General features: G+C 40.7%; 1 protein-coding gene across 1 annotated transcript in view; it reads right to left on the bottom strand.

The window, feature by feature from the left end:
• Positions 1-9,404, bottom strand: part of LOC104507688 (leucine-rich repeat-containing protein 7-like) — a gene marked incomplete at its 3' end in the record, with an annotated part of 68,828 nt that extends 59,424 nt beyond the window's left edge. Inside the window, 4 exon segments of the mRNA XM_010149049.1 lie at positions 1,795-1,884; positions 2,602-2,680; positions 3,767-3,884; positions 9,213-9,404. Coding sequence (XP_010147351.1) covers positions 1,795-1,884; positions 2,602-2,680; positions 3,767-3,884; positions 9,213-9,401 — 476 coding nt within the window.
• Between the last annotated feature and the right edge of the window lie 447 nt (positions 9,405-9,851).

The raw sequence follows: 9,851 nt of genomic DNA, 5'->3' as shown, positions 1-9,851 counted from the left end.
TCTTCCAGAGAACCACCATTTTAACTTTTTCCTACTGAAAAAAGCACTTTTCTGGCCCTATCGCTGTGCCTCACCGGACTAAAAAGAACAACTTCAAATGAGAAAAGTGGAGAGGCATTTACATGATGTCCCGGACTTTATTCACATGGACAAATGAGACCACAGCAGAGTGCGTAGCGCTGCAGCTGAAGATATAAAAAAGCACTAAGATGTGGAGAAGAGAATTAAGGAAGATACAGTTAAAGAGCTGCGTGTGGCTAGTTGGAGGAAAAAAAAAAAAAGAGCAATGTCTGTAAGCTAATGTGGGAAGCTTGGGAAATACGACAAGGATTTGTAAATGGAAGATACCAAAAAGGTAATATAGGAGCAGAATAATAGTAATAAAGGAATAACAACCACAACTGGAAGGAGTGTAATTTTGTTTAGACAAAATATGCATGTGTGAAAGAAAAAAAATGAGTGCTTTCTGCTAAAATATATAGAATATTAGACAGGTCCTTAAGTGACAGACATTATTAGCAAAGTACCAGCAAGGCTCTAGAAGGGCATAATGACTATAAACACTACACATCTGATAAATATAGGAAATACCCTGCAATTTATTTTTCCCTGACATCTGCACATAATGACTGATTCCAAACTGCAGAAGCAGGCTGTCTTAGGATTTACTCTGATATTCCAAAACCCTCATCAAATGCAAATTCTTCTTCCTCTTTCTTCAACCAGGATTTTCTGAAGCGTATTCCAGCGCAAAGCCCGGACTCAACTGCGGGTCAGTGACAGGCCCATCAAGTAAATGCTGACAAAGCAGCCCGTTCCGTTGCTCAGCGCCTGAGCACGCCCATGCCACTTCCAACACAAACGATGTCAGCTCAGCAGTGATTTTAGAGTGCCGGGTTGATGTTCCCAGTTGAACACTAAAACACACATATGGGTAGCTGGATGGACTAGGAAAAAACTAATACTAGGTGAATACTGTAACAACACGATATATTTTCTCTGCTGATCCGTTGCCTTCTGGGCTGTTTGCCCCAGTGGACAACCCGAGGGCAGAAAGGCTGACCATTCCCTCACCAGCGTAACGGAGCTGGAATAAACCCCACGTTTCTGCCAGACCCGTGCAGTTAAGGACCTGCTGGCTTCTACTGCCCTCTTAAATGGACCTGGGAAGTAGCGTCAGCCTCTGATTTGTCCTTTTTGGCTCAGTTTCTGCTGCATTTATTTTTACTCTCACTCTACATCCTTCCTCCTCTGCTGTCTTTTGATTCTTCTCTCTTGTTCTTGCTTTCACATTTTTCCTTCGGTCACCCCACCACACTCAGTCATTTCTTTCTTCCCTTCTGGCTCACAACACTTTTTCTTTCTGCTCATTTTTCAGTAGGCATACAGCACATTGCTATTTTCTGCCCTTGCCACCATTTAATCACACATTTGATCAAGGACAGGTCTCTTCTTCAATTTCAGTTCCTTCTCGCCTTTTCCCTACGCCGCCACCCCGCACCAGTTCATCATAAAATTCTTGCTGACATAACATTCTCTCCAACAACAATCATTCATCAAAAAAGGGCTGGTCCCTCCACCACCACCCCGCACCAGTTCATCATAAAATTCTTGCTGACATAACATTCTCTCCAACAACAATCATTCATCAAAAAAGGGCTGGAAAGCCTAAATCTCTTTAGGTTTGTTGCTTTGTTTTGTTTTGTTTTTAAAAAGAATACAGCTTAAAAGGGTCCCTTAAGTCCAAACTGGGTTCACATGAAAGAGCAATGTGCTTCGATGACTAATCCTTACCTTCCAAAGTTAGCTGGAAGAAACTCCAAAAAGGCATCATTTAGATAGAGCTGGGTCAAATTTAGAAGCTGTGTGAAGCCATCTGGCAGCCTAAAAAAAAAAACATTTAAAAGCTTAATGCTCACACCGAAGTTGCTATGGAAATAATAACAATGTATATTTAGAAAGAGAAAGATCACTTTCTCTCTCACCTTCTTTTTCTACCCAAATTCTCAAGAACTTACTTGTTACAGACAACATTTTTGCACGTTCTCATCTTTTCCACGTTGCTATAACTACATCAAATTCAAATGCCTGGCACATTCAAGTTACATCAGCCTCTTCTCCCTTCCTACACGAGGGTTTTAAGCCAAAGGTGTTTTCTCTTTCTTCTATCTCCTTTTTTTTTTTCTTTTAAACTGAAATAATAAAATTTTATCCTTTCATCTCCTTCACTCCATTTTATGAATCATTGGATTACAACACAGATTTTTTTAATTACTATCATTGCAAGTTTTTTGAGAGAATAAGGGATGCCAAAGCCCCAACCAAGAGATTATGGAATGCGAGGATGCAGCCTGACTGACTTCCCAAAGACAGAGAGCACCAGCCCGCTGTGTTTAAAAGGCTGCACCCTAGGGACCGCTTGGCCAACACTTCCTGTACTACATGGAGAGACACACAGGACACAGATACACCAACCCTGGATTTCACACAATTAGAAACTGAGATTAACTCTGCACACTGAGACTCAACCCAACGCCTCTAGTGCACTGTGTGCAAACTCTCTGCACTCGCAGTATATGAACGCAAGCTACTGATACTCACTTAGAGACTGGATTGACACTGGCTTCAATAATTGTTAAACACTTACAACATTTAATATTTTCTGGAAAATCTTGAATTCCTAAAAAAATAATTAAAGAATTATTATACACACATAAAAAACTGACTTTTTTTGTTCATAAATGTGTCCATTTGGCATTTTCAGATCAGACTTAAGCTACAACAGGTAGAATACATATATTTAGTATTACAGTGCCTAAAAGATGACATATTTTCTGGAAAATCTTGAATTCCTAAAAAAATAATTAAAGAATTATTATACACACATAAAAACCTGACTTTTTTTGTTCATAAACGTGTCCATTTGGCATTTTCATATCAGACTTAAGCTATAGCAGGTAGAATACATATATTTTAGTATTACAGTGTCTAGAAGATGACACTTAAGCAGTCAAAAATTACACCAGAACAGATAATATGCCTTCTACTAAAATCATTATGCTAAGGCTTGATTTATTGATTTATATAATCTAGAGTTAAACAGTGACATCATTTGTACTGATATTTGTGCCTTTCATTTCTTTCCAAACTGCTTATCTTTTCCTCCTTTGCCTCCCCCTTTTGTCGGGAGAAGACACATAGGATCCCGACAGCCTCGAGGCCTACGCTGAAACCTTTCCAAATTTGCAAGAGGGCCTGAACCTCATTTTCAAAACAAAGACACTTAAGTTCAGACATGCAAAGGGTTTTTTAGGCACATAAATGTGTAAATGTGTAATCTGGACTTGCACATCAGCAAATTAGTCGCTGGTCTTCTAAATCCTGGTGGTTGTTTACCTGTGGGCTTCTATGCTTAAACACGTTACACAAGAGCCCAGGGAGTATGAAGCCACTATGGAAAGTGGAATGGTTCGTAAGTGAGCTGAAAAATGGTCTCACGCCCCTATTTCTAATGTTTATTGGCCACAAATCACCACGGGATGCTATGGTAAAGCAACCTCTATTTTTTTAAGAGAAAAGTAAATGAGGTAGATTCTACTCAGCCTTCTCAAAAGTGCCAGACAGGAAAATAGTACATAACCATCAATAATCTAGAAAAAGAACATGTTTTCTACAAAACAAGTTTGTTAATCATTAGGAATTAAAGCATCATTATTGTTCATATTCATCACAATTCTGTAAAATATTTATACTTTTGATCTCTTACCATTTTTACTGATATCAAGTTCTTTGAGATTAACTAAGCTAGCAATAGTGGTTGGCAGACTCGAAAGGTCATTGTCTGGTATACTCAGTTTGCGTAAAGCTTGACAGTTGAACAGTTGCTGCAACATAAAAAGATACTTTACAGTGTTTCAGGAAAAAGATCAGTCTGGGATCATTATTCATACACAAAAGCAACAAATACCACAAAACATTTGCTCCATAAGAATTCAATAATTGGAAAATATTTTGAAAAGCCATTATTTGGCAAGATGTTCTTACAGGCTGCTCACAATCATAAACACAGCTTATACATCGTTGACAAGGATAACCAAAAGAGTTGATTGGCAGCAGGGATGTTCAAAAAGAGCTTTCTGTCCAAAACTGCACACTCATTGCGGTCACCATTTTGTAGGTACATGGTATTTCACGTGTGTCACATCAGCTGCAATTTTTTGGTGCCTTATGGTAAATCAAAAGATTTGATTTTATAATTTAATTTCATGATAGACTTAAAAACGTTTTGACTGCATGCAGAAGAAATCTTCTTGCTATCTTCCTTGCTATCTTCAAGGAAAAAAATGCAATTGAGGACTCAATTCTCATTTTCAATTCAAATTTTATAAATGTCAGAATTTCCACTGCAAAAACAAGTCCTCTTTTCAATCTGAAGTAACCAATAAATCATGTTGGAAGCACCTATTTAACACAGATGCTTTCCTCAAGAAATGTCATCATCTCAACACTTTACACACGTAAAAGTTAATAAACCAACCAGTGACGAAAACCAGTTTCACGTTTAGGTACGTTGCACTGGAACCCCCAGTACCAGCCACTCCTGTGCTTCCCATCACCTTGGACTGCAGGAAAGACCCGCTTAGCAGCACCCACTTTGGGGTGCAGGCTCTAAAAACATTGCTCTCTGCAAGAGTTAGAAGTTACTAAACCCCACGGGACTTTCTGCAAATGTGAATTCACCAAGCGGCACCAGAAAGTTCAGTGGGATCCAGAGAACAACTTCTCTTTGCAGGCATCTCACAAGGGTCCTGCAAATCTTAGTGTTGTTTACACCAGATTTAGTCTTTCTTTCAGACCTCAGTATCAGAGTGACGTCTATAAACTCATCTGCAGGCTATTTGGGAATGCTATGCACTTGATTGCCTAGGTGAAAAATTCAGCCAAGCACCCAGAGAGGAGAAAATCAACACACAAATGGTCTGCAAATGCCAACCTCGTACTTCACTTTAAGTAAATTTTAGATAATTTTGAAACTGAATTTTTCTGCTGTAACTTTCTATCATAATCCTTTAGAAAAACCCTGCTTTTCCTTCAGCATCATCTCCTCCCAGAAAATGGAGAAGGCATCATGTGAGCAAAAGCTGCTCAGAAGGAGAAGCACCACACCGAGTAGGAAAGGGCCTTTCAACAAAAGACACTTCACCGAACACCTTCGTACAGACAGTGTTTCTGATTTTCTCTCGTGCAACGTGCACTTGGTACTTCGAGCGGGCGCAGCAGCCCCCTCCCCATGCGCCCCGGCTATGACCAAGGGTGGGTGCTACTGTGCCCCAGGAGCCAACCCGGATGACAACGTTCTGTTGCAGACAATGCTAATAACGGGAAATATCTCCCCAGAGAAGGAGGAATCCCTCTGCAATGCATCGGAGACCACCTACTTTTCTCTTTTTTAAGGAAGCACATCATTTGGGGCAAGACTGGAAGGGAATGTAATTAATAGGCTCGAGGCTCTGCTCTGGAAATTTCCAGCCCCATTTCTCAACGAGAACAGCTGTAGGCCATAGGGAACCTGCAGGATTTGAATCACAGAAGGGTTTGGGTTGGAAGGGACCTTAAAGATCATCCAGTTCCAACCCCCCTGCCATGGGCAGGGACACCTTCCACTAGACCAGGTTGCTCCCAGCCTCATCCAGCCTGGCCTTGGACACTCCCAGGGATGGGGCATCCACAGCTTCTCTGGGCAACCTGTCCCAGTGCCTCCCCACCCCCTCCGGGAAGAATTCCTTCCTGCTGTCCAATCTAAACCTCCCCACTTTCAATTTAAACCTGTTACCCCTTGTCCTGTCACTACAGGCCCTTGTAAAAAGTCCCCCCCAGCTTCCTTGTAGGCCCTGGGTATGTATACAAACCACACCATACTACTGTACCTGGAAAATAAAATTCCCAGTACATGTTCCCCAGCCATTCCCCTGGAGAAATCTTATTTTAAAAACCAAGGAAGGCTTGGAACTTCAACTTCTGACAATATCTGAACAGATACAAGGCTTTCAAACTGGTGAATGAAGAAGCTTAATAAAAAATATTCCCTCTGGAGTCATTTTAAGATGTCCTGCTGTATCAGAAATAACACCAGAGTGTGAACACAGGTATGTAGGCCCAAAATTGCCCACTCTTTTTTACCTACTAGATTTTCAAGAAGTGTCTTTCTCAATTTCTAGTGCTTTGTGGCCTTGCCATCTTACTCATCGTACCGTTTGTCCATACTCCACTTCTGTCCCTTCCTGGCTGGGAACCCAGGGGTACTAATAGCACCGCGATCTCAGTTCCAACAAGGGGCTGCTCTCTGCATATCCCGCGTTCCTGACTACATGGCAATCGAGGCAGTTGGCTGCCAGGGCCACTGGAGAACAATATGAGATTTGTGCTCTTTACTTCCCACAGCTGTGAAACAGATTGGTGAACGTATCGGGGGGATTTGGCGTCAGCATTACAAAGAAATGACCCTTTGTAGCTTTGCAGGACAGAAACGTGATTTCTTAGGGGCAGATTTAGAAAAAGGATTCAGTGCCTTTAATGGAAACAATAACTTACATAGCAAATGCAGTGCAGAAGAAAAATACAGGTAATTTATAATGTCACCCGTCTCTGTGAGCTACACCCTGGTGATTACCTCAACACCATTCATATATTGCCTGTACTGTTCGTTCTTAGTGAGAGGTAGCTTCTAACTTCAGTAGCAAATTTAGCATGGCTGGTCTCTATTTCAGCAACAGGTGAGATGCTGAAACAGTGCTGGCTATTTCTAGAATTCGCTGATGGAGACAGACAATTTTTTCTTAAGGCAGTAAGCTAATGTTTTCCCTTACAAAATAGTCCAGATTTTACTTTACAAGGGAAAGCTTCTGGGGAGAATTTTCATCTCCTTCATGTTTTCCTGGATACTGATTGCCAGTGACTCCACCTTCATCAAAATCAAAATTCTTTTTTTAATTAGGCTTTGATTCATCTGGCTCGTACAAACAGGGACATACTTGCAGCAGCCACTCATGATAATGAAGTCAAAGGTAAATACAATAAAAGATTTGGCTAGATTTAGGGAAAAAAGACAATGAGAACTATGTAAGAACCCTGTAAATCCCTAAAAGAAAAGCAAAATATCAGAAATTAGGAACTAGAAATCCATTTTTAATGGAGACAGAAGGAAAAAAAAAAGGTATATGAGGACTTAAGAGTGTTTTTACCTGCTTTTTTTCACCAGATTTTTAAACATGATCAAGTGTTCTGATGATAGAAAGTTTAAAAATAATACTGTAATTTCAGAGGCACATGCCATTTGTTAAATAAGCAAAAATGGACAAAACTAATTTCCCCTGGAAGAAGTTATTTGAATTCACATTTACAGGGAGAGGAAAGTTCTGCCTATGGCAGAACAGAATGTGTAATACAAAAGTTAAGTCACATAGTGCCATTTTAAGAAAAAATGCCATCTTCTCTCCTAGAATATCAATTCAATAGTGAAAAAAGTTCAGAGCAAAAAATATTTAAGCAGAAAATTTGATAAAGAAATTATTTGGACTGTTTGATTTACAGTAATGATTAATATAGGTTTAAGACAAAAAGTTATGAATGGCATAAAGAAAGCAAATCAACACCACCATTAAACTTCTCTTACACAAGGCCAAGATACTCAAACTTCAGACCAACTGAAAGGATTTCTTCAATACATCAAAATATTATTTATATTAAAAAAGAGAGAAAAAAGGTGCAAAACCAGAGCCCTATACATTTACACCTCTCCAAGGTATGTATTTACTTGCTGTTCTGTTGGTCAAATAACAAATACAAAATAGGTGACACCAACGCAAAGGTTTCACTAGCGTGCATCAGCGTGCACTTCTCAATTGTGACTGGCACTAACAACTATCACCTTCACCCCAATTTCATAATTTTGGACCTCTGACCTTTGGCCCTCATTTTTTCCACACAGGATTATGGTATATTGCTCTTGGCCTATGCCCTGATATGTCTGTCTTCCATCATGCACTGCAATTTAGGCTAATACCATGGTGACATGTACTTTCAAGAGACCCAAAACAAATATACCAAAAACCCCCAGCTAAATTGGACACTTCATATGCCCTTCACTAGGATTCTTCAGTACCATAACTCAAATACACAACATTAACAACATATTATTATTATTATTAAAAGAGGAATAGTCCCAAAGGGATTCTCTAGCAGTAAAATGACCTCTACCATGATCCATTTCATAATTCTGGGGACAGAAAAAAATACCTGGCTCCCTGCTGTCCTTTCTAGGAGCAGGAGAAGTAAGGCAGTTCTCCATATAATTTTTCTGATTGTAGCCACCCTGCCCATCTGTAAAGAATTTCCTGATGGAGTGAGCAATTTAAGCATTGAACCATCCTATCCGACTAAAGGAACTCCACGTAATGGAAAAAGTGCGTTTTCTACATTTGTAAATAGAATTTACGTAGTCTGTATGCAGCCTAAGTAAGAAATATGTTGAGAGATGATGAAGAATGGATTATAGTGGAACAATGTTTAATTAAGGACTTGTAAGCATCTTTCATTATTGCTGAGAAAAATTCAATTAAGGAACGGATTACATTACTTCATGCTTCATTATGTAGCTAGCACCTACTATTAATTGCTTTTTCCACTACCTTGCCCTCTTTTGTTTCCAAGACACTTAAGTTAGAGTAACTTTTAATTCCTTATAGTAAACATTAATCAACAGAAGAAGAGATTTAAGGATTCTGTAAGTTTTACGCAGGAAGGATAACTAAACGATCTCGCTGCAGGACCTCATTAGCAGCTACAAAAACGCTGGTCAGACGGTGCTGGCGTTTCTCCCACAGGGAGAACCGGCTCAGCCTGAAACAGAGCTCACTTTTCAGAGCTGTGCTACGGAGGACCCACGCGTCAGATCCCTACCCAGACCCCATAGTATTAGCATACTCCTGGTCGAGGTACCGAATGCTCTATTAATTACTCGTTGGGCAAGAAGCGCTTCTTTTGCACAACTCTTAACATCCCAAGCGAAGACTTCGCTGGCTGCGCCATGGCTCTTCCCACAGCGAGCAGACCTCCGGGCCAGGAGCAAGCCCCGTTCCAGAGCTGAAGCACACGCCGAGCGCACGTTACAAACACAACTCCGACGGCCGCATCGCAGGCGGAACACCGATTACCTTAGGTAGCTCTTCAATTTGATTGGCGTCTAGGTAAAGCTCCTCTAATGTCCGTTCAAAGTTAAAAACCTCCTTTGGCACCTGCTGTAGGCCACAGTGAGAGTAGTCCAGCACTGAGACGATTTCCTCCTCGCCGCGAAAACACCGGCAGGGCACCAAGCGGCCGATAATTTTCCGTTTGGTTGTCATCTCCAAGCAGCATACTGAAGGAAAAGGGGGAAAAAAGAAGTTTTCTGAAACATTTTGGGGACTATTTCTTTAGAATTATTATCAAGACTCGGTCTATTAAATAAGTGATATCTGTATCACGTTTCTTATTCCACCTTTCTATGGAAAGGTGGGATTTGCCAGCGTAATCACAGAAAGCAATCTCAATACGTCATCTGCTCCCTACAGGGGACAGAAGAAAACACGCCAAGGCCATCCACGGCTATCGTCTCCTTCAACGTTACCATCAGCTGGGTGAATCCCACACGTACCGACACGTTCAAAGTACAAAGCGACCACCTTTGTACCCCGTGTTTTGCTCCCTTGGACTGGGAGCCACTGAAGTGAATCAGGCAGAGTCATTTGGTCCCGATGCACCCTGCCAAATGCCCCCGTGTACTACATACTGTATATAAATTCCTTAGCTTTCCA

The sequence above is a fragment of the Eurypyga helias genome, unplaced genomic scaffold (assembly GCF_000690775.1).
Source record: "Eurypyga helias isolate BGI_N326 unplaced genomic scaffold, ASM69077v1 scaffold15843, whole genome shotgun sequence".
Lineage (NCBI taxonomy): Eukaryota > Metazoa > Chordata > Aves > Eurypygiformes > Eurypygidae > Eurypyga > Eurypyga helias.
The sequence above is the reverse complement of the archived record's forward strand: the minus strand, read 5'-3'. Positions and strand labels throughout refer to the sequence as shown.